The sequence below is a fragment of the Oncorhynchus gorbuscha genome, linkage group LG01 (genome assembly GCF_021184085.1).
Source record: "Oncorhynchus gorbuscha isolate QuinsamMale2020 ecotype Even-year linkage group LG01, OgorEven_v1.0, whole genome shotgun sequence".
NCBI classification, from domain to species: Eukaryota; Metazoa; Chordata; class Actinopteri; order Salmoniformes; family Salmonidae; genus Oncorhynchus; species Oncorhynchus gorbuscha.
In genome coordinates this window covers 10,113,793-10,139,788 of record NC_060173.1, presented here as the reverse complement: position 1 = coordinate 10,139,788, position 25,996 = coordinate 10,113,793, and the positions used below count along the sequence as shown (strand labels likewise).

Genomic DNA, 25,996 nt, shown 5'->3' with positions numbered 1-25,996 from the left:
GTCCAGTAAATTCCACTGCACCTTGGAACAAGCTAAACAATGAGGCGTGGTTCCCGTGCGCACCCCTGATTGGCTGTTGCCTGTTTGGTCCCTGAACCTGGTACCTTGGATAGCGAAAGAGCTCGAGGGTCATTTTAGTACACTACACTAACCTAATCCTAACTGACGCGCCATGCCTCGCTATACGGTTCACATTCGGGATGAGTGGCTGGCTGTTCCCTGCCGCGACCCGACATACACCATCCAGTGGCTGGGCTACGAGGCGCTCAAACGCTACACCAAGAACAAGCCGGACAACGGAGGCATCGACGCGGTGAAAGACATTCGTTTTGTCGCGAGGAGGTGCCAGGGACAGGGGCTGTTGGATGGTGATGACACCATAGAGGATGTCCTCGAGGACAATGACTTTGTCGAAATTGGTAATTAGTTTATATTCAATATATGTTATTTTGTACCACTTAGAAGGTAGACAGAATAACTTATTTTCTCCCTTGGAAAACTTCAGGAAACATGGCATGGTCTACAATAGAATAGGATTTTAGTGCGCAATACAATAGAAAGTCTATGTGGTTTTTTTTGTTTGGTAGAATGTCTATTAATATATTGATTTGTAGCCATCGAAGGGGATACCATGTCTCCAGACTTCATTCCGTACCAGCCTGGAGTTTCACACCTGTATCCTTCTTGTGTCACATTGAACTGCTCTTGTTAATATCGGAATGGAATGGTATTAACCAAATACGCATTTGGATTATGAGTATAATTTGACTACAAATGTGTGTCATAAAAATGCTAGAAATCTCATATTAGCTATTCCTAAATGGAAGATAGGTAGTCATTATACCCATGTCAGAATATGTCCTAGTAGCCTAATTATGCCAGGTGAGTACTTAAATTATTGATTGAGGCATTATGCTGTAGTCATCTGAGGGTTAATCGAGCGTAAATTCTGGTCCATATCCCTAACCATTATCAAACAGGACAGCTGCGTACAGAGAATCTGACGACGTGAGTATTACTGGCGTATAACACTTTCTCACATGCTATTTTATTCATATCTAATCAGTTCATAAGCAACACGTGCTTTCTTCTCTTCAGAACCTTTTCCTAGATGGCAACAGCCTGACTTCGACAGACCTGGTGAATTTAGGACGGGGTCTGTACAAGATTAAGGTAATTATGTATTTCAGATTTTCCCTGGGGCATTTCTTGGAAAAAGTAAGTTGTATTTGCCCTTTTGTAACTGTTTCAACAAAAAAACAACTTGTGAACAGTTGATCACCAAAAACAGATTTAAGGTAATGATCAACAAGCTTGTAGTCTAGTTGTGCTATCATGTCCATGATGTGCTGATCCTATCATTACTCAATCTTTCTCTTCCTGTCCTCTCCTTTCCTCCTGTACCTAACCTTTCAGCTGACCTCAGAAGCAGAGAATGGAGTTGTGAAATCCAGAGAGCTTCTGGACACCATCGTCAAGGAGAACAAAGGTGAGAGAAGTTACAATCCAAGTTAGAATCCTTACAATCCAAGTTAGAATCCTTACAATCCAAGTTAGAATCCTTACAATCCAAGTTAGAATTCAATTTAGAATCCTTAGAATCCAAGTTAGAATTCAATTTAGAATCCTTAGAATCCAAGTTAGAATTCAATTTAGAATCCTTAGAATCCACGTTAGAATCCTGTCATGATGATTATGGAACTATTCATGTATCCATAACAGAAGAAAGCCAATCGGAAAAGAAATGTATAACACTGAATAACAGTATAACACACAAATGTAAAATTGGTTATAGAATAGAATATTATCTGTGAACCATACTGTTGACAATCCACCACTATATAATGAAATTTGCACTAATTTTAACATAATATGTAATAGACTGTGATGGTAAACACCCAATTAAAGTTATCCTGGGTGCGAGAGTGCAACAAATTGTTCACTGTCATCAGATAATTGACCTACATGCAACCATCTTTCGCTCTCTCTAGTTGTCTATGGAATCACGACAGGGTTTGGTAAATTTGCCCGGACTGTCATTCCTGTCCACAAGCTCAAGTACAGTACTTTCTCTTTTTTCTCTGAATATTGTCTGATAATATTCATGCATTGTTTGCTTACAATGTGTCCATGTGTTGTTTTCCCTTAGGGAGCTACAGGAAAATCTGGTGCGATCACACTCTGCAGGTTAGTGACCTAATGTATAACCGAGCTACAGGTACTAATATCTAACTGGCCCATGTGTTCCACTACCTAAAGCATACACCTAAAAAAACAGATTTTGATTCATGCAAGTCTGTCTTTTTGTCATACTTGTATATTCGCTATGAATAATAAATCCATTCTTTTATATTCACTGGTCTTGTTTTGGGGCTCATATTATACCATTTATACCATTATACCAACTCTCCGATCACGCTCTGGTGTTTAGGTGTGGGCAACCCACTGAGCCCTGAAAGGACCAGGATGTTGTTGGCTCTGAGGATCAATGTCCTGGCTAAAGGATACAGTGGAATCTCCCTGGAAACCCTGCACAGAATGATCCAAGCCTTCAACGGTAAACCCATGAACCCTGACCTTCACCTCAGCTTCACTTCAGGGATAGCCTACATTCCATTGATTCCATTGGTGCTGTTGGTTCTGTTGGTTCCATTAGTTATATTGGTTCCATTGGTTCCGTTGATTCCATTGGTGCTGTTGGTTCTGTTGGTTCCATTAGTTATTTTGGTTCCATTGGTTCCGTTGATTCCATTGGTGCTGTTGGTTCTGTTGGTTCCATTAGTTCTTTTGCTTCCATTGATTCCATTGGTGCTGTTGGTTCTGTTGGTTCCATTAGTTCTTTTGCTTACATTGGTACAGCTGGTTCCATTAGATATTTTGGTTCCATTGGTTCCGTTGATTCCATTACTTCTTTTGGTTCAATTTAGTTTAGTTTATTAGGATCCCCATTAGCTACTACACATGCAGCAGCTACACTTCCTGGGGTCCACTTAAAACGTGTAAATACATAAAGTACAGAACAGTAATAGACAAGAACAACATAAGATAACATTACATTTCAAATAAAACTTGTAAATAAAATAAGAGTTAAACTGTATATAGGAAAGTGTCAAGATAATTATGTTCTCAGTGTTCATAAACCCAATTTGAATTGATTACTCAGCCTGATACCCAGAATTTGTAGGAAACTGGTTGTAATGAATCAGACAATTGTCAGGAATGTTTATTTAGAGAGCTCTGCTCATAATACCATGTACATTGGTTTATATACCTCACATTTCGTCATAAATGTCCCTCCTTCTCTCAGATACAATGGCAATATATTTCACAAGCCTTCTCACATTGTCTGCCACCTGTTAAAACCTGTTAAGCCTACCCCTGTTTACTGCAAGAGGTTAAACAATCTACTACAAGCCAAAGGTCTCTCACCTCCCTGGGTAGGGACAGAATGTCCTGTAAGGAACACAGTATTCCAGCCAGTCTGATGATAAATAGATCCATTAATTTCTAACAAGGAACAGAAAGTCCTTGTTCTAATTCTTGGCTAAAACTACACACATTATATTCAGTATTATGATCATAATACGATTCATAACAGAGTAGTATTCTGTTTAGTTATAGTTATAAGTTAAATGTATACATAATTGAGTCATTATTCATAAAAATCCCATAACATATCCACCCTATGGTGAAATATTATACACCCAATCACACCTATTTTTATTAGAATGTTAAAAAGCACACATCTATTTTTATTAAAACTATTTCTAGTTATCCAAATTAAACCCAGCAAAGACCAGTATATGTATTTACATTGACTGTTCTAGGCCTACATCAGAATCATAACTCTTCTTATCAGGATTTTCGTTATAATCTTCATAAAAAAACAGTCTAAACATCAAAACAAGAGAGAACTTAACCTCTTGCTCCTACCTGGCACGCAGGCGTCCCATCTAGAGCTCTGGAAATGCAAATGCGCTACGCTAAATGCTAATAGTATTAGTTAAAACTCAAACGTTCATTAAAATACACATGCAGGGTATTGAATTAAAGCTACACTCGTTGTGAATCCAGGCAACAAGTCAGATTTCTACATTTAACATTACATTTAAGTCATTTAGCAGACGCTCTTATCCAGAGCGACTTAAAATGTTTTACGGCGAAAACATAGCACATATTTATGTCAAACCACCACCGCAGACATAGCTCATTAGCATAGCCAAGTAGGAAAAAATATGCAATCAACAAACGCAGGATAAAATAAAATAAAAAATTCACTAACCTTTTGAAATCTTCATCAGATGACAGTAATATAACATGTTACACAGTACATTCATTTTTTTTCAATAATCTGCAATATATATCCATAAATCTCTGTTTACAATGACGCATCGTTCAAAAAATGCTACTAAAATGTCAGGAGAAATGAAATAGCTCCGGCAGATAACGTCAGCTAACAAGGAATACACATCAAAAACTTTGACTAAATATGCATGTTTTACATATGTATAGGAAGATACACTTCTTCTAAATGCAATCGCTGTGTTACATTTATTTTTAACGTTACAGGTTGCGTTCACTAGGCTATACTAGGAGTTGGCGCTCCAAAGGTATCATTATGCCTCCTCTATCTTGGAGTCGACAGAAACCCAAAATTAACACATAAATATTCCCTTACCTTTGCTGTTCTTCCATCAAAAGACCTGGAAGGGATTATACTTACAAAAACAGCGTTTAGTTTTCAAGTCTGTGTCTTTCGGTTCTCAAAATAGCCACATTTCGGTCGAAATGTAGGCAAAATTCAAGTGGATGCGCACCAAAACGTCGAAATTATATATTATATGTCGAGTAAACTTGTCAAACTATGTTCATAATTAAGCTTTAACATGTTATAAAGGTGTACAGCAATTGTGAGGACGAAGCGAAACACACACGTCGTTTAATCGATCCTGAAGAAAAGACCTCACCGGAGCAGAGCGCGCATAAGCGTACACTTTTTTTTTCGCGTGACCGAGACCTTTCGGCACGCTCAAAGTCTCGTGAGCGCGCGATTCTCACAATGAGAAGCCCCATTGAAAGCAGGCTTCACGCTGAACACGTACATACTGTTCCCAGAGCGGTAGCTGTTTGGGAAGTGCGTATACGATGACGTCAAAGTTGGGCCAACTTTTTCCATGACAAGAGAGACTTTGGGAGAATGCATGCCCTGAGACTTCTGCTTTACATAGAGACAAAATTTAAACGGTTTTAGAAGCTTTAGAGTGTTTTCTATTCGATAATATTTTTTATATGCATATATTAGCAACTTTTGACAAAAGTTTATCCTGTTTTATATGGGTACCCAATTCCTCCAGAAGGGGCAGTAAACAGGGGTAGGCTTAACAGGTTAAACATTAAAAATGGTTTCATCCAACATAGGCTCCTCGTATGTGAAGGAGCCGGATCCATCTGCTAGGTCTAGAGCAGTGGTTCTTAACCTGGGTTCGATCGAACCCCAGGGGTTCGGTGAGTCAGTCTCAGGGGTTCGGCGGAGGTCAAGACACACATCCGATTCTTATGATTCGTGATGACACGCCCCGCTTGGCCATCATTGGCTGCAGGTGATCACGCTACATCGCTTGGCCTATCTGTGCTGCAGGGAATTTGGTGTGCTCAGTAGTCGACTTGTGACTGTCGTGATGGTACGTCTTGTGATTTCTTTCTTAATATTTAATCCCTTCATACTTACTATGTCGAGCAAAAAAAGAAAATGGTCGGACGAATATGTACAATATGGATTCACATGTATAACGGAACGATTGCAATGCCAAGTTGAGCAATTCTAGTCTATCGGGCAAAACTAAGAGAACACTTCCTTAAGCTGCATGGAGATGGAAAATACAAGAACACAACGCTCGCTGAATTCAAGGTGAAGAGAGCCAGATTTGATGAAAAGGCTACTCTGCCTGTTCTCGGCTTTGTACTCATCAACAAACTGATCCTCACAGCATCGTACGAAGTTGCTTACCTGATCGCAAAGCAGGGCAAACCACACACCATTGGTGAACCACTCGAATATCATGCTGGGAAAAGAGGCTGAAGTTAAGTTATCCCAAATTCCTCTTACAAATGACGCCATCAGCGATAGAATAGAGGACATGAGCAAAGACATCTTGGCTCAAGTAGTTGCAGATCTGATTTCAAGCCTGGCAAAATTCGATGAGACCACAGATGTTTCCAATCTAAGCCAGCTTGCTGTATTCGTGCGCTATGTGAAAGACGACGTGATAAAGGAAGATTTTTTATTTTGTAAGCCTCTTACAACAACAACTAAGGCAGCCGATGTGAAGAAACTTGTGGATGACTTCTTCAAAGACAACAATCTTCGTGGGATATGGTTTCTGCAGTTTGTTCGGACGGAGCTCCAGTCATGCTGGAAAGAAAATCTGGTTTTGGTGCGCTAGTGAAAGCCGATGCATCATTGTTACGCATTGTATTCTGCACAGGCATGCGTTGGCAACAAAACCTTGCCTCCAAAACTGGCAGAAGTATTAAAAATTGTAGTGGAATGCGTGAACTATGTGCGAACTAGTGCTCTGCGGCATCACATCTTCAGTGAGCTGTGTAAAGAAATGGGCTCTGAATTCAAGGTACTTCTGTACCATTCTAACGTTCGGTGGTTATCTCGGGGACACGCTGTGCGTGTGGAATTAGCCCTGTTTTTGCAAGAGCACCAACATTGTCATGCAGATTGCTTCAAAAATTCTGAGTTCATTCTCATTTTAGCGTACATGGCTGATATCTGCGCAGCTCTCAATCATCTCAATCAAAAGATGCAGGGCGGTGGAGTCAACATCATCGAAGAGGAGGAAAACCTGAAGGCTTTTCAAAGCAATCTACCATTATGGAAACGACGAACAGAGAACAATAACTTCGCAAACTTTCCCCTGCTGGACGACTGTGTAAGTAAGATCGAAGATGTACCTGGAATCGGAGACATTTCTGTACTCACGGAACTGAAGCAAGCAATTGCCACGCACTTAGATGAGCTTGCAAAGTCTCTCGACGGATACTTCCCTACAAGAGAGTCATATCCAGCATGGGTGAGACAGCCGTTCACGTTTAGTGTTGAGACAACAGATGTCAATGATGAATACCTTGATGCAATCATTGAAATTCAGCAGAGCCAGGTTCAACAGCAACTTTTCAGAACAACAACGCTTTCAACGTTTTGGTGTCAACAAATGGTAACGTACCGTTATTGCTAAGAAAGCTCTGGAGATTTTCATACCGTTTGTTACAACATGTCTTTGCGAGCAATCCTTTTTTGAGGATGCTGGACATAAAAACGAAGAAAAGGAAAAGACTTTGTTGTGAAAATGACATGAGAGTGGCACTTGCCAAGGTGAAGCCGCGCATTTCTGAACTGGTCTCTGAAAGGCAACAGCAAAAGTCACACTGATTTGCAGTAAATATTCATTATTATGTTTTTGTTTTTGTGTGAAAATCATGTTTTGATGATTTTGTTCTTTGAACACAGTGATGTTGATGCACGGTTAATTTTGTGCATCAGTCAAATATATACCTATGTTTTGAATTTGAAAAAATAATTTTATTTTTCCAATTAAGAAGGGTTCGGTGAATGCGCATATGAAACTGGTGGGGTTCAGTACCTCCAACAAGGTTAAGAACCACTGGTCTAGAGTCATGTATTCCACTGGTCCACATATCATTCCACTGGTCCGAGCTCGGAATCGGCCCGTATCTCACTATCTGTTGTCTCATCAATTTCTCCAGAGTCCTGGAAATGAGAACCTTTCACAATAAGACAACTCCGACCAATCAGCACACTCCTGTAAAGCTCCACCCCCTCCTAGAGAACATATCACCAGCCAGAGGCCAGCCCACACTTTCACTTCTATGAACGCTCACAGTGGGGAAAGGACTGGGTCAGGGAATCTTCATTAGAGAGATGACCCCCCGAACCCTGTTGGTTTCGGTTCTCCTCTCTAGCACTGTGATTGTTCGACAGTGTCAGTGTGTCTTACCCTTTTGCAGTGTGTGATATGAACCCAGGTAGCTCTTTCAGCTATTCTCACAGCGAAGGCTGTCACCAGGGTGTACTTGGTATGGCCCCTCCCAACGGGGCTGATTCCTGTCTATTCTCGTCAGGGACTGGATTGAGTGAATCACCTTCTCCTATAATTCACCTGTAGTGCATAAAATATTGGACATACAGGTTTGGTTAACAAACAGTTTCTCATTTGTTCTATCTTCAACTTTTATGCCTACTTGTTAGCAAAGTGTTAGCAAAGTGTCCTATCCTAGGTCCCCCTAGGCCCCGTCCTATCCTAGGCCACAATTGACCCTTCCCCCCTTTGATACCTGGCTCCGCCCAAGTAACAACCTTGCCGCATCTCTAAACAATGACTTAGGTAAGATTAGTAAATTATCCTTATGTCGGACATTATCATGTAGGAGAGCCCCTTTCATTCTCCACATGTCCAATTCTCCCTTGGGCGTCTGTTCATGTCTATCCTGTATCAATTCTCTGTCAAGTATCTTATCTACTTTAAGAGTTATCTGTGCTGCTTTGTATGTTCTTAGATGTATATGTGCTTGTCTATTTAATCAGTAACCCTTCAGTCTCATCAATAATTTAATATATGTTGCATAGTGTGGGATACCTTATCTACAGTAAGTTACCATCCCTAAGAACTGCAACTTATTTATTTTCATAAATAATTTTCATGCTTATAAAATCACTATTTTTCTATCTCATTGTATTTTCCTGCCCTATTTGCTTAAAATATGTCCTGTCCAAACCTCAAAGGACCATAACTTCCCCTATTTATTATTGATGATAAATAGGATTTCTGTTCCTGTTGTAATACCAAATCAATAGTAGCCAATTCTAAACCTTCACAGTCAGTGTTTACAACAGAATCCTGAACCTCTTTCTTATTCTCACTAGAGTCTATTTCCCCTCTCCCCATAATTTGTCCTGTCTCAATTCCACTTTCTCCTCTGTGGTTCAAACTTCAATTATGTCCAAGAGCTATAAACTCCATCATAATTCATTTACCTTGAAATCAGTATCACAAATGACCTCAAATTAATTATCCAAATGGCCATCCCCTGAGGCTGATCAACCCACAAGGGAAAGCCATGATAGAGGTCAAAGGTTATACCACCCTTTTACAGTCGTGTTCCATACTATATTAGACATATTAAAGAACCCTTTATCTAAAGAATTCACGTGTTTAATTAAAACTGTTGTTGCTCCTAGATGTTTCCACTTCACAATAACAGCACTTAAAGTTGACCGGGGCAGCTCTCGCAGGGCAGAAATTTGATGAACTGACTCTTCAGTAAGGCCATTCTACTGCCAATGTTTTGTCTATGGAGATTGCATGGCTATGTGCTCGATTTTATAGACCTGTCAGCAACAAGTGTGGCTGAAATAGCAGAATCCACTAATTTGAACGGGTGTCCACATACTTTTGCATATATAGTGTACCTCTACCCATCTTCACAACAACTTTGTCAATTTGACTTAACCATGATAACTGAGCATCCAGTGTTACTCCTAGGAGTAACCATTGGTTCCATATGCTCTTTTGGTTCCATATGCTCTTTTGGTTCCATATGTTCTTTTGGTTCCATATGTTCTTTTGGTTCCATATGTTCTTTTGGTTCCATATGTTCTTTTCTTCCATTGGTTCTTTTGGTTCCATTTGTTATTTTGGTTCCATTACTTCCATTGAATGGGCCACTTCAGAGAGTCTTTCATTGAAACAACAGCAATGTTAAACAAACAGAAACAGGGAAACGTTGACTGGGGTCTATCTCTCACATCTCCGATTGTCTTCTCCTTATAGCATCCTGCCTGTCCTTCGTCCCTGAGAAGGGGACAGTAGGTGCCAGCGGAGACCTGGCCCCTCTCTCCCACCTGGCTCTGGGGCTGATGGGAGAAGGCAAGATGTGGTCTCCCAAGAGTGGATGGGCCGACGCCAAATACGTAAGTCATATCACTGCATTTATTTCATGTTCTATTTTACCTTTACGTAACCAGGCAATTCAGGGCAAATTCTTATTTATAACGACAGCGTGTAACTGTATAACTAGCAAACTGATGTCACTGGAACTCCTGGATGATGGGGACATTGCACAATATCCCCAGTGAAAAGAAAATGTTGACATTGGGATCAACACAGTGGTAGACTGACTACTGAGAGGTCAGATGAGAAAACATGTTTGTTTTTCTACAACCCTTGACCTTTTACATTTGCTTTCCCCCTCTTTTCCCCTTTCATCCCTCTGCCCAGGTACTAGAGGCTCATGGACTCAAGCCAATATCACTGAAGCCCAAGGAGGTAAAGCGAACATACTCATCTACTCTTCTGTTGTTCTTTGTCACTCCATGGAGCGGTTGATTTGAGTTCACACTGTGTATTTGTGTACCATTTACAACAAACCAACTTCAATCCGTTTGCAAATGGCTGCTGATAAAACAGAATGTTCTCTGATTTTCCACAACAAAGGTGTTTAACTCCAGTCCTTGAGAGAGTTGTTTTGATGGGATGAGACTCCTCTATTTGACATGTCACTGGGCTCTGTTGGGCCAACTCTTCTTCAGTTCAGCTCTCTGGACCACAGTTGTTCGGGCTAACCCTGGTTTCCAAGGGGATGTTTGTGTGGGGACTGGGTTAAAAGCCGACTCTCTCCCCTGCCCATAGGGCCTGGCGTTAATTAATGGTACCCAGATGATCACGTCTCTGGGGGCAGAGGCGGTGGAGAGAGCCCAGGCCATCGCCAGGCAGGCGGACATCATCGCTGCAATCACCCTGGAGGTGCTTAAGGGGACCTCCAAGGCCTTCGACAGTGGTGAGTCGAGACGGAGGGATGCGTGTGTATGTGTGTGCTTTCACCCAATCACCCTGGTGGTTTTCAAGGGCACTTTCCAAGCCTTTGAGCATGGAGGGTTAGTGTTCACTCTAAAGTTAGTGTTAGTTAACTGAGGCGCTCAAGGGGATCAGTGAGTGCATATAAGGACTCCCGAGTGGCGCAGCGGTCTAAGGCACCTCATCTCAGTGCTAGAGGCATCACTATAGACACCCTGGTTCGAATCCAGGCTGTATCGCAATCGGCCGATTGAGAGTCCTATAGGGCAGCGCACAATTGGCCCAGCGTCATCCAGGGTTGGCTGGCGTGGGCCGTCATTGTAATTAAGAATTTGTTCTTAACTGACTTGCCTGGTTAAATAAAGGTTCAAATAAAAAAGAAAAAATACTTTGTGTGTGTAGGTGATCACTGCGTGACATACAACCACACCTTTGTCATTTTCTAGCACTTTTACCAACTGCCGACCACCATGACCGATCTAAAACGTTATGATTGAGACTGATTTAGCTACGCTATGCTAACTCAGTCCTGCATCATTCTAGATATCCACGCTCTGCGGCCCCATCCAGGACAGATAGAAGTGGCCATGAGGTTCCGCGCCTTACTGGACTCAGACCACCATCCCTCAGAGATCGCAGGTGAGTGAATGGATCAGGGTGCTGTACTACCACTCCTGTGTGTGGGTGTGGGTGTCCGTGTGTGTGTGTGTGTGTGTGTGTGTGTGTGTGTGTGTGTGTGTGTGTGTGTGTGTGTGTGTGTGTGTGTGTGTGTGTGTGTGTGTGTGTGTGTGTGTGTGTGTGTGTGTGTGTGTGTGTGTGTGTGTGGGTGTCCGTCCATGTGTGTGTGTGTGTGCCTGTCTTTTGGAGAAGTTGGGATAAAGTATTAATTGGACAATAAAAGTAATGTTCTGTTCTTGTTCTTCTACAGAGAGCCATCGGTTCTGTGACAGAGTCCAGGATGCCTACACCATGCGTTGCTGTCCTCAGGTGACTTAACATAGGGGTCAGAGGTCACAGAGTTTCATAATTCACAGAGAATCCCCTCCAGGTCAGGACTCAACTCAACCTTGTCTTTTCTTTTCATCCACAGGTCCACGGCATTGTGAACGACACAATAGATTTTACCCAGAAAATCATCAACACCGAGATTAACAGCGCCACCGACAACCCTGTATCCTTCACTGTGTGTGTATGTGTGACCAAATTATTCACCAACTATTCCCCCTGACCAAATTTGACCATTTCTACATTCTGTGCCAGTTTTATCCTTAAATGTCTGAAACAGATGGTGTTTGCAGAGAGAGGAGAGACCATCTCAGGAGGAAACTTCCATGGAGAATACCCAGCAAAGGTATCAAAAGCTTCTGGTGGACTGAGTATTTCTGAGTTTTAGAACTATGTGAGACAATAAATGACATAGTATAACTAACTAGATTCAGCCGCGGGACAATGTTTGGTGGGCCGGAACATAATTACAAATCATTTATAGACTGCAAATTTATATAATGTTTGACTAAAACATAATAATTTCAAACCTTGCTGACATTTGTATACGGTCATGTATCTCTCTATTATGGCTGGGAATACTTGGGAAAGTTTGTGGTCATACGCACATCCTTAAAAACAACGTACTTTTTGGAGAAATGTCTTCTGGTCTGATAAAACAGTAATAGAACTGTTTGGCCATGATGACCATTGTTATGTTTGGAGGAAAAAGGGGGAGCCTTGCAAGCCGAAGAACACCATCCCAACCGTGAAGCACAGGGGTGGCAGCATCATGTTGTGGGGGTGCTTTGCTGCAGGAGGGACTGGTGCATTTCAAGAAATAGATAGCATCATGTGGATATATTGAAGCAACATCTCAAGAAGTTAAAGCTTCTTGAGTCAGGAAGTTAAAGCTTGGTCGCAAATGGGTCTTCCAAATTGACAATGACCACAAGCATACTTCCAAAGTTGTGGCAAAATGGCTTAAGGGCAACAAAGTCAAGGTATTGGAGTGGCCATCACAAAGCCCAGACCTTAATCCTTTAGAGAATTTGTGGGCAGAACTGAAAAAGCGTGTGCGAGCAAGGAGGCCTACAAACCTGTCTCAGTTACACCAGCTCTGTCAGGAGGAATGGGCCAAAATTCACCCAACTTATTTTGGGAAGCTTGTGGAAGGATACCCGAAAAGTTTGACCCAAGTTAAACAATTTAAAGGCAATACTACCAAGTAGTAATTTAGTGTTTGTAAACTTCTGACCCACTGGGAATGTAATGAAAGAAATAAAAGCTGAAATAAATAATTCTCTCTACTATTATTCTGGCATTTCACATTCTTAAAATAAAGTGGTGATCCTAACTGACCTAAGGCAGGGAATGTTTAGTAGGATTACATGTCAGGAATTGTGAAAAAATTAGTTTAAATGTATTTGGCTACGGTGTATGTAAACTTCTGACTTCAACTGTATATATATATATATATATATATATATATATATATATATATATATATATATATATATATATATATATATATATATATATATATATATATATATAAATCTGTGTACGTGACCAATACGCTTTGATTTGATATGACTCCTATACCTCTATTGTTCTCTCTCTCTTTCTGTCTCTAGGCCCTGGACTTCTTGGCTATAGGTGTCCATGAGCTGGCAGCCATCAGTGAGAGGAGGATTGAGCGTCTGTGTAACCCGTCTCTCAGTGAACTGCCAGCCTTCCTAGTCAACGAGGGAGGGCTCAACTCCGGATTCATGATCGCACACTGTACAGCTGCTTCCCTGGGTTAGTAAAGGATCAGCTCTTACTAACATATGTCATTCCATCTTTGGGTGACCCAGGAGTAAACCCCATTGTGTGATAAAGAAGGCTATCACTGAGAAATAGATGTTATTGGTCACATACACACTGTTAGCAGATGTTATTGGTCACACGGTTAGCAGATGTTATTGGTCACACGGTTAGCAGATGTTATTGGTCACACGGTTAGCAGATGTTAATGGTCACACGGTTAGCAGATGTTATTGGTCACATGGTTAGCAGATGTTAATGGTCACACGGTTAGCAGATGTTAATGGTCACATGGTTAGCAGATGTTATTGGTCACATGGTTAGCAAATGTTAATGGTCACACGGTTAGCAGATGTTAATGGTCACATGGTTAGCAGATGTTATTGGTCACACGGTTAGCAGATGTTAATGGTCACACGGTTAGCAGATGTTATTGGTCACGCGGTTAACAGATGTTATTGGTCACACGGTTAGCAGATGTTATTGGTCACACGGTTAGCAGATGTTATTGGTCACACGGTTAGTAGATGTTATTGGTCACACGGTTAGCAGATGTTATTGGTCACATACACACAGTTAGCAGATGTTAATGGTCACACGGTTAACAGATGTTAATGCAAGTGTAGCGAAATACTTGTGCTTCTAGTTCCGACCGTGCAGTAATATCTAACAAGTAATCTAACAATTTCACAGTGTAAAGGAGTTTTTTATTTATTGTATTTTATTTCACCTTTATTTAACCAGGTAGGCCAGTTGAGAACAATTCTCGTTTACAACTGCAACATGGCCAAGATAAAGCAAAGCAGTGCAACACAATCAACAACACAATGAGTTACACAATGAATAAACAAACATGCAATCAATATTACATTAGAAAAAGTCTATATACAGTGTGTGCAAATGAGGTAGGATAAGGCAATAAATAGGCCATAGTGGTGAAATAATTACAATATAGCAATTAAACACTGTAGTGATAGATATGCAGAAGATGATATAACCAAGATGGCATAGCAGTGCATATGTGTTTTGTTCGTCCTCTCTTGTTCTTTGTATTTTTTCGGCCTTTTTTGTATATATCTCAATTTTATTTTCAATCTCTTTTCCATTTTAAATCAATTATACCTTCCGGTAACCTGCCTTACCCAATGTGATACGGAACCACTATTATTTTTAATTTTTAGACCCTATAGCCAGAACCACCTAGCCACCAGAAGCTAACCAGCTAATTAGCTACAAGCTATTTAGTAATTGTTAGCCACTGCTAGCGGCCTTTACCTTCTGCACAGACAGATACCAGCCCTTTTTTTAGCCTGGATAATACTCGCCAGCCTACCAGTATCGGACTGTTTCTCCACTACAACGTCAGATTCCTGCCATAAACCCTGGACCATTACTCCTGATCTTCACAGCTAGCTAACTAGCTAGCTGCCACCGAGTGACCCAGTACCGAAGCTATCCCTGAGGCCCACCTCCCGGGCCTACTCGGTTGTTCACCCGGACTCCATCCAAACACGGCTAGAATCCACTACTCCACCGGATCCTTGCCATGAGCTCTGGTCCTTGGCACCGGATCACCGCTGCTACCGAGTGGCTAAAGTGGCTAACGCTCCTGCCCCAAAGCTAGCACCAGTTAGCCGTGAGCCAGGCGCATCTCCCGGCTAGCAAACTAAATTAATACAACTACAATACCTCTTTCGCCATCTGGCTTGGATCCTTTGTCGACATGGTGCCCCGGGCTGCTAACTTTAAATGCTGTGTCGCCAGCGTGCTAGCATAGTAGTGACTATTCCACAGCTTCCCTGTTCCAACACCTGTGATTACTTTATGCCTCGCTGTCTCTCTCAAATGTCAATATGCCTTGTATACTGTTGTCTAGGTTAATTATCATTGTTTTAGTTTACAATGGAGCCCCTAGTTCCACTCATCATACCTCTGATACCTCCTTTGTCCCACCTCCCACACATGCAGTGACTTCACCCATTATAACCAGCATGTCCAGAGATGCAACCTCTCTTATCATCACTCAGTGCCTGGGCTTACCTCTGCTGTACCCATACCCCACCATAACCGTCTGCATATTATGCCCTGAATCTATTCTACCACGCCCTGAAATCTGCTCCTTTTATTCTTTGTCCCCAACGCTCTAGGCGACCAGTTTTGATAGCCTTTAGCCATACCCTCATCCTACTCCTCCTCTGTTCCTCGGGTGATGTGAAGGTAAACCCAGGCCCTGCGTGTCCCCAGGCACCCTCATTTGTTGACTTCTGTGATCGAAAAAGCCTTGGTTTCATGCATGTTAACATCAGAAACGTCCATCCTCAGTTTGTTTTACTCTCAGCCAACCCTGATGTCCTTGCCGTGTCTGAATCCTGGCTTAGAAAGGCCACCAAAAATTCTGAGATTTCCATACCCAACTACAACATTTTCCGTCAAGATAGAACTGCCAAAGGGGAGGAGTTGCAATCTACTGCAGAGATAGCCTACAAAGTTCTGTCATACTTTCCAGGTCTATACCCAAACAATTCAAACTTCTAATTTTAAAAATTAATCTCTCCAGAAATAAGTCTCTCACTGTTGCCGTTTGCTATCGACCCCCCTCCGTTCCCAGCTATGCCCTGGACACCATATGTGAATTGATCGCCCCCCATCTAGCTTCAGAGTTTGTTCTGTTAGGTGAGCTAAACTGGGATATGCTTAACACCCCGGCAGTCCTACAATCTAAGCTAAATCATCAAGGAACCCACCAGGTACAACCCTAAATCCGTAAACATGAGAACCCTCATAGACATTATCCTGACCAACTTTCAACCAGGATCTCAGCGATCACTGCCCCATTGCCTGTATCCGCTATGGGTCCGCGGTCAAACGACCACCCTCATCACTGTCAAACGCTCCCTAAAACACTTCTGCGAGCAGGCCTTTCTAATCGACTTGGCCCGGGTATCCTGGAAGGATATTGACCTCATCCCGTCAGTCGAGGATGCCTGGTCGTTCTTTAAAAGTAATATCCTCACCATCTTAGATAAGCATGCCCCTTTCAAAAAATGCAGAACTAAGAACAGATATAGCCCTTGGTTCACTCCAGACCTGACTGACTGAGAACAAGAGCACCTCCTCCCAGCTGCCCACTGCACTGAGGCTAGGTAACACGGTCACCACCGATAAATCCATGATAATCAAACATTTCAATAAGCATTTCTCTACGGCTGGCCATTCCTTCCTCCTGGCTATTCCAACCCCATCCAACAGATCCGCTCCCCCCGCAGCTACTCACCTGAGCCTCCCCAGCTTCTCCTTCACCCAAATCCAGACAGCAGATGTTCTGCAAATCCTGGACCCGTACAAATCAGCTGGGCTAGACAATCTGCACCCTCTCTTTCTAAAACTATCCTCCGCCATTGTTGCAACCCCTATTACCAGCCTGTTCAACCTCTCTTTCGTATCGTTTGAGATCCCTAAAGATTGGAAAGCTGCTACGGTCATCCCCCTCTTCAAAAAGAGTGACACCCCAGATCCAAACTGTTATAGACCTATATCCATCCTTCCCTGCCTATCTAAAATATTTTCGAAAGCCAAGTTAATAAACAGATCACTGACCATTTAGAATCCCACCGTACCTTCTCCACTGTGCAATCCGGTTTCCGATCTGGTCACGGGTGCACCTCAGCCACGCTCAAGGTACTAAATGATATCATAACCGCCATCGATAAAAGACAGTACTGTGTAGCCGTCTTCGACCTGGCCAAGGCTTTCAACTCTGTCAATCACTGTATTCTTATCGGCAGACTCAATAGACATGGTTTCTCAAAGACTGCCTCGCCTGGTTCACTTTGCAGACACAGTTCAGTGTATCAAATCTGATGGCATGTTGTCCAGACCTCTGGCAATCTCTATGGGGGTACCACAGGGTTCAATTCTCGGGTTGACTCTTTTCTCTGTATATATCAATGATGTCACTCTTGCTGCGGGCGATTCCCTGATCCACCTCTACGCAGACGATACCATTCTGTATACCATTCTGTCCCTCTTTGGACACTGTGCTAACTAACCTCCAAACGAGCTTCAATGCCATACAGCACTCCTTCCGTGGCCTCCAACTGCTCGTAAACCCTAGTAAAACCAAATGCATGCTTTTCAACCGTTCGCTGCCCGCACCTGCCAACCCGACTAGCATCACCACCCTGGACGGTTCCGACCTTGAATATGTAGACAACTATAAATACCTAGGTGTCTGGCTAGACTGTAAACTCTCCATCCAGACTGATATTTAACATCTCCAATCCAAAATCAAATCTAGAATCGGCTTTCTATTTCGCAACAAAGCCTCCTTCACTCACATCGCCAAACTTACCCTCGTAAAACTGACTATCCTACCGATCCTCGACTTCGGCGAGTCATCTACAAAATAGCTTACAATACTCTACTCAGCAAACTGGATGCAGTCTATCCCAGTGCCATCCGTTTTGTTACCAAATTACCTTATACCACCCACCACTGCGACCTGTATGCTCTAGTCGGCTGGCCCTCGCTACATATTTGTCGCCAGACCCACTGGCTCCAGGTTATCTATAAATCTATGCTAGGTAAAGCGCCGCCTTATCTCAGCTCACTGGTCACGATAACAACACCCACCCGTAGCACACGTTCCAGCAGGTATATCTCACTGATCATCCCCAATGCCAACACCTCATTTGGCCGCCTTTCCTTCCAGTTCTCTGTTGCCAGTGACTGGAACGAATTGCAAAAATCGCTGAAGTTGGAGACTTTTATTTCCCTCACCAACTTTAGTTGTCCACATATTCTAAGTCAGAACCGTCCAGAGTAGTGATGAATGAATAAGAATATGTACATATAAATATATGGATGAGTGATGGCCGCGCGGCAGAGGCGAGATGCAGTAGATGGAAAAGAGTACAGTATATACATATGAGATGAGTAATGTAGGGTATGTAAACATTATATAAAGTGGCATTGTTTAAAGTGACTAGTGATACATTTATTACATCCAATTTTTTATAATAAAATTGACTTAGTTGAGTTAGTATGTTGGCAGCAGCCACTCAATGTTAGTGATGGCTGTTTAACAGTCTGGGGGCCTTGAGATAGAAGCTGTTTTTCAGTCTCTCGGTCCCAGCTTTGATGCACCTGTACTGACTTCGCCCTCTGGATGGTAGCGGGGTGAACAGGCAGTGGCTCAGGTGGTTGTTGTTGTCCTTGATTGTCTTTTTGGCCTTCCTGTGACTTTGGGTGCTGTAGGTGTCCTGGAGGGCAGGTAGTTTGGCCCCAGTGATGCGTTGTGCCTCACTACCCTTTGGAGACAGGATGCTCTCAATTGTGCATCTGTAAAAGTTTGTGAGTGTTTTAGGTGGCAAGCCAAATTTCTTCAACCTCCTGAGTTTGAAGGTGCGCCTTCTTCACCACGCTGTCTGTGGTGTGGATGGCCCATTTAAGTTTGTCCGTGATGTGTATGCCGAGGAAATTAAAACTGTCCATCTCCTCCGCTACTGTCCCGTTGATGTGGATAGGGGGGTGCTCCCTCTGCTGTTTCCTGAAGTCCACGATCATCTCCTTTGTTTTGTTGATGTTGAATGTGAGTTTATTTTTCTGACACCACACTCCAAGTGCCCTCACCTCCTCTCTGTAGGCCGTCTCGTCATTGTTGGTAATCAGGCCTACCACTATAGTGTTGTCTGCAAATTGATGATTGAGTTGGAGGCGTGCATGGCCACCCAGTCATGGGTGAACAGGGAGTACAGGAGAGGGCTGAGAACACACCTTTGTGGTGCCTCAGAGTTGAAGATCAGCGGGGTGGAGATGTTGTTTCCTACCCTCACCACCTTGGAACGGCCTGTCAGAAAGTCCAGGACCCAGTTGCACAGGGCCGGGTCGAGACCCAGGGTCTCGAGCTTAATGACGAGTTTTGAGGGGTACTATGATGTTAAGCATGCACCCATTAAGAAAATGACTGTATAAACTGTTAAATCCATGTGAATTGATGAGGAATTGAAAAATGGTATGGTAGAGAGGGATGAGGCAAAGGGAATGGTAAATAAGTCTGGCTGCACAACCAGATTGGCAAACGTATTGCAAATTGAGAAATCATGTGACCAAACTGCTTAAAAAGAGAGCTAATATTAATTATATTTATGTCAATCTCTCCTGGCTCAATGTGGAGGAGAGATTGACTTCATCACTACTTGTATTTATGAAAGGAATTGACATGTTGAATGCACCGAGCTGTCTGTTTGAACTACTGGCGCACAGCTCAGACACCCATGCATACCCCATAAGACACACCACAAGAGGTCTCTTCACAGTCCCCAAGTCCAGAACCGACTATGGGAGGCTCTATTCTGCATCAAGTAACTGCTGCAATCAGTAAAATTAGATTTAAAAAACAGATAAATACAAATACAAATACAAATACACCTTAAGGAACAGCGGGGTCTGTGGAGCAACACAAACATAGGCACAGACACATGCATACACACACACATACACGTGGAGTTTGTACTGTAGATATGTGGTAGTGGTGGAGTAGGGGCCTGAGGGCACACAGTGTGTTGTGAATGTATTGTAATATTTTTTTTAATTGACTATATTAAAAAAATATATAATAATTGGCTTGATGGCTGAAACGTGTCCGAAACGTTTCTCCTAAATGTACATCTTTATATCCTGTTTCACTTGTGTAGTATCAGAGAACAAGGTGCTGTGTCACCCGTCTTCAGTGGACTCCCTGTCCACCAGCGCAGCCACAGAGGACCACGTATCCATGGGAGGCTGGGCCGCCAGGAAAGCCCTGAGGGTGGTGGAACATGTGGAACAAGGTGGGAAACTAACCGTTGATTTGGACTTGATACAGTAGATAATCATCTTTTGATTATTTGTTACTGTTGAAAAGAAGCAATATTATTTTTTATTTTTTTAAATGTTACCCCTTTTTCTCCCCAATGTCTTGGTATCCAATTGTTAGTAGCTACTATCTTGTCTCATCGCTACAACTCCCGTACGGGCTCGGGAGAGAAGAAGGTCGAACATGTACATATTACCGCAATTACCTCGACACATGTGCCCCCCCACATTGACATTGACTCTGTACCATTACCCCCTGTATATAAACCCGCTATTGTTATTTACTGATGCTTTTAATCTCTTACTTTTTTTGGGGGGGGGGTGTATTTTCTTAAAACTGCATTGTTGTTTAAGGGCTTGTAAGTAACCATTTAACTGTAAGGTCCACACCTGTTGTAATCAGGGTTGTTCTTCTTAATCTTAATTGGGAAACATTTACCCAGTTACTGTGAAAATGTCCTACTTCAACTGACTGTGGGTATTCTGGGTAATATGTAACGTCACGGTGATACTGACTATTCTGCCCTTGAGTTGCGTTCCCATGCAAAACTAGACAGATAGCTAACAACTAAGTCTTCAATAAAACTCCCAAGGCGTGACTTTTCTTGAATGAATATATTGAAAACGTTTATGTTGTGAAACTGCAAAATACAGAAAAGAATATACTTTAGTGTTCAATTCACACCGAGATACTGTAGCTGTACATTAAACATTTGAAGTTGCATAAATACAAAGCACGTGCTAAGGTACCATGCATCTGGCATGATGCCAAACCATATAGCTAATTGTTAACCATATGGTAATTGGCTCCTTTCATTACTCTAATAATGTATAACCATCTATGTAGAATAACAAAGCATATTACACTAGAAACAGTAACAAAACTACAGTATTGTATATTTTACAATTCGTTTGCATGACGCATGAGCAAAGTAATACAGCTAACGACATACATTAAAGGCATTACAATTTGTGAGTAAATGCAACCAACATTGATATGTAAGCAACTATCAATAACAAGATTATCATCATTAGCTAAATGCTTGAATCGAACTTACAAACAAATATTTTTCCAAGGCTGAAGCGTGACAAGAAATAACTACATTAAAAGACCTGCACCGTAGCGTTGTTTGTAGCTGCTTCTATGCGTGCAAAACAAATTCTGTACTTCCTGTTTGCATCGTCTCTCTAAGTTACCTTCTAACAGGATGGCAGCACACTGACAACTGCAGTAGTGGAGTTCAAGCAAACACAGAAAAAGTCAGTGATATTTAAAAGACACCCCAGAGGAAGTTGCCGCAACTATTTCAACGTATTGTCTTGTCCTAGAGATTAAATGCACGTTGACGTAAATCATTGTGCAACACCATGTGTAAACTCTGGCCATCGTCTTTCAGCTAAAAAAAGAGTGGATTTCTACCGGTGTGGCCGTTTTAAAAACTAGCCCACATTTACAGAGCTCAACCAGTGTTAAAAGTATAATGTAATATCAGATCATTTCTGGGTAACAATTAAAGATACCTTACTATGATTGCTTTCAATTAAAATGGTCAAAAAGAAACAAAAATATCTTCTAAGCAAAGAGATATTTCTCATGCAAGAATATTGCTAGGATTCTCTGGGAGTGGTCTAAAACTGAAATCTAGATATTATTGGTCTATAAACTAATTTATAGACCAAACTCCGTCCCACCAAAACAGGCTGAAATTTCAGGCTATCTTTTACAAACAGCTCTTACACTGAAAGGACATTATCATCCTTTTCACAATTTAAACCGCATACTGTGGAAATATATATACAACACAGGAGAATCACGTTTTGTTGATGCACTGGACATTTACAATACTTTTTACCTCTGTGTCAAAATGGAGCTTTTGTTTTTTTTGGTCTCTATTTTGGTATATTTCTATGCATTGAACATTACTAAGAAACACAAGAAACATTGTATTAGATTTTATCCTATATAATAACTTGTATAATACTGTTGTTAATGATTCTTTTCCAATCAGAAAAATGTGTTTATTTATGTGAATAACGTGTTAATCTGAGTGTCCACAATTGGTCAATAACCTGTCTCATTTCCTCTCCCCCTCGTCAGTCCTAGCAATCGAGCTGCTAGCTGCCTGCCAGGGAATTGAGTTCCTCCGCCCCCTGCGTACAACAACACCATTGGAGAAGGTCTATGACCTTGTACGTAGCGTAGTCAAGTAAGTCAAACAGATCTGGGCAGTGTGTACACAATGTAACGCACACAACACATGTCTCAGTCCCCTGAAACGATTGAGAAAGTTGGTTAATATTTATCCAATGTCCCTCTTCTTTCTGTGCCTCCTCTTCCCCTCATTATGTGCCTCCCCCTGATTCGCTTCCCTTCTCTGCCTCCCCCTCTTCTCCTCACCCTCTCTGCCTCCCACCGATTCACTCCCCTTCTCTGCCTCCCCCTCTTCTCCTCACCCTCTCTGCCTCCCACCGATTCACTCCCCTTCTCTGCCTCCCCCTCTTCTCCTCACCCTCTCTGTCCCCCCCTCTTCTCCTCACCCTCTCTGCCTCCCACCGATTCACTTCCCCCCCTCTCTCTCTGCCTCCCCCTCTCTGCCTCCCTCTTCTCCTCTCCTCCCCCTCTCCTCCTCCCCTCCTCCCCCTCTTCTCCCCCTCTCCTCCCCCTCTCTCCTCACCCTCTCTGCCTCCCCCTCTTCTCTCCTCTCCTCCTCCCTCTCTGCCTCCCACCGCCTTCTTCTCCTCCCCTCCTGCCTTCTCTGCCTCCCCCTCTTCTCCTCCCCTCTCTGCCTCCCCCTCTTCTCCTCACCCTCTCTGCCTCCCACCTCTCTCCCCTCTTCCCTCCCCTCTCTGCCTCCCCCTCTTCTCCTCCCCCTTCTCCTCCCCCCCCTCTTCTCCCCCTCTCCCCCCTCTCTGCCTCCCTTTCTCCTCCCCCTCTCTGCCTCCCCCCCCTCTTCTCCTCCCCCTCTCTGCCTCCCCCCCCTCTGCCTCCCCTCTTCTCCCCCTCCCCTCCCCCTTCTCTGCCTCCCCCTCTTCTCCCCCCCTCTCTGCCCTCTCTGCCTCCCCCTCTCTGCCTCCCCCTCTTCTCCTCCCCCTCTTCTCCTCACCCTCTCTGCCTATTTCTCCTCCCCCTCTCTGCCTCCCCCTCTTCTCCTCCCCCTCTTCTCCTCACCCTTTGCTGCCTCCCCCTTCTCCTCCCCCTCTCTGCCTCCCCCTCTTCTCCTCCCCCCTCTGCCTCCCCTCTTCTCCTCCCCCTCTCTGCCTCCCCTCTTCTCCTCCCCCTCTCTGCCTCCCCCTCTTCTCCTCCCCCTCTTCCCCACCCTCTCTGCCTACCCCTCTCCCTCTCTGCTCCCCCTCTCTCCTCCCCCTCCCCCACCCTCTTCCTCCCCTCTTCTCCTCCCCCCCTCTCTGCCTCCCCCTCTTCCCTCCCCCTCTCTGCCTCCCCCTCTTCTCCTCCCCTCTCTGCCTCCCCCTTCTCTCCCCCTCTCCTCCCCCTTTCTGCCTCCTTTGTTCCCAGGCCCTGGATCAAGGATAGGTTCATGTCTCCTGACATTGAGGCGGTCCATCGTCTTCTTCTAGACCAGAAGGCAAGTGTGGGGTCAAAATAGTGTGGGGTCAAAATAGTGTGGGGTCATAACTCTGAGCCTATATTCTTTAAATAAACAAAAAATGTTAATTTAGCACATGCTTTTATCCAAGTTTGTGTATTTTGTGTGGTTATTCAGGTGTGGAATGTGGCTCAGCCATACATTGAGAAGTATAACATGGAGCTTCTTCCTGAGTCCCGCCCCATCTCTCCTACTGCCTTCTCATTGGATCCCCCAGCATCACCACGGAAACGCATCCGACTCGAGTGAAATCATCATTGTCTGACTAAATGTAAACTTTTTGTCGCAGCCCCAGCCGCTTCAATAATTATTATGTATTCCATGCTAGTTTTGAACAAAGAGTTGTTGGATAACATTGATTGAGGCTTGACAATAGATTTGTATCTTATTCGTCACAGAAACCAGATATAGCTTGATTTAATGTATTAAACTTTATTCACAAAATCAATATGAATTTATTTTTCAATAAATTACAATAATTTCATGCCTTAGTTATCTCATATATTCATACTTTGTTTAATAGTAATTTGGGGAACTGATTGTACACATAAATGACTATGTACTGTAGAGTGAATATTGATTTAAAGCTACAATGTTCACCTGAATAATCTAAACAGTAAATACAGTCAGTCGGTCTAAGGAAGCGGTATTATGTGTTTTTACAGGACGTGACCAACAACGGAAGATTTTTCGAAACAAATGTAATTTATACAACATGTGCACACTGTATTCTGCATGTTTGTGCCAAATAGGTTGCATCCTTTACATTTTAGCACTGAATAAAGTCCTAATAACATAGTCATCGTGAAATAGGCATTCAACTGTTTCTATTGAAATTCTACAATGAATTTCCAACAACTGAATTTTTATCACGCCCTGGCTCAAGGGGATTTGGGAGTTGGTGGTAGAACAAGCTAGCCTGGTTTATCAGTCTCTACCTAATCCACTCCCTGTACCCATGTGATGTGCCTAGGGACTGGTTTTAGAGGATTTTGATACTGATTTGATCACTCACACAGCTATCGTCCCATCACAACGACTATGCAAATATTGAAATTCACTTTTTATTCACAGAAACATGTTGCTAAAACCAGTCTGTCCCAAATTTGCTAGCTCACTTCTAAATTCTCAAACTAAATACATACTGCAATTCCAACCACAAAACGTTTTTAGTTTCAAAATACAACAACGTGCCTTGCTAACAGCTAAATGTTTTTGACTTTGTTATAAATTGCAATTATATTTTCGAGGCTCCACATGGCATGGAAAATATTCACGTTATTTACAACAACCAATGAGCAACTCCGCAGTAAATCCAGCGCGAGGACGTTGAGATTGCTAAAAAGGTCCGTCTCTCTGCCAATGACAAGGAAGTGACCAGGAGTGAAACGTTCAGACTAAGAACATATAGGCCTACTTCAAAAGAAAAACTAGGGGCCAACTGTCAAACAGAGACTTATGTCATGTATTTTTTGAGAAATGCAAAGGAACACAACGATAAATTCCTGTATGCTGGTACTGTACCAGAAAATGAAGAGACACTCTTTCTGGTATAATCTATTATAAGGCTATGCCATTAGACGATTTAAATACATTTTACTTATGGGTGGTCCATTTTGCCATGAGCCCAACTGAGCTACAAAGGACTTGTTGAGGAAAAGCGTGCAAGTGAGCATTTCACTGCTCTGTTTACACCTGCTGTATCCTGTGTACGTGACATTTAAACGTCGATTGACGGCGGAGATAGAAGATTCAGTTGAAGTTCAACAATTCTGTAGACATAAAAATAAAAAAATGCATCTGTAAATAATCAAACATTATATAGGCCTATGTAAATAAATGTTTATTTGTAAATAATCA

General features: G+C 42.7%; 1 protein-coding gene across 1 annotated transcript; it reads left to right on the top strand.

Moving 5' to 3' along the window:
- The first annotated feature begins 125 nt into the window (after positions 1 to 125).
- Positions 126 to 24,938, top strand: hal (histidine ammonia-lyase). The gene is made up of 20 exons (XM_046344761.1): positions 126 to 419; positions 615 to 675; positions 981 to 1,008; positions 1,099 to 1,173; positions 1,417 to 1,489; positions 1,992 to 2,058; positions 2,150 to 2,187; positions 2,432 to 2,557; positions 9,861 to 10,000; positions 10,308 to 10,355; positions 10,719 to 10,866; positions 11,427 to 11,522; positions 11,812 to 11,870; positions 11,974 to 12,054; positions 12,169 to 12,234; positions 13,505 to 13,670; positions 20,372 to 20,506; positions 22,630 to 22,738; positions 24,046 to 24,115; positions 24,254 to 24,938. The coding sequence occupies exons 1-20, from the start codon at positions 173 to 175 to the stop codon at positions 24,383 to 24,385; spliced, it is 1,965 nt and encodes a 654-aa protein (XP_046200717.1). The 5' UTR covers positions 126 to 172; the 3' UTR covers positions 24,386 to 24,938.
- The last annotated feature ends 1,058 nt before the right edge of the window (positions 24,939 to 25,996 follow it).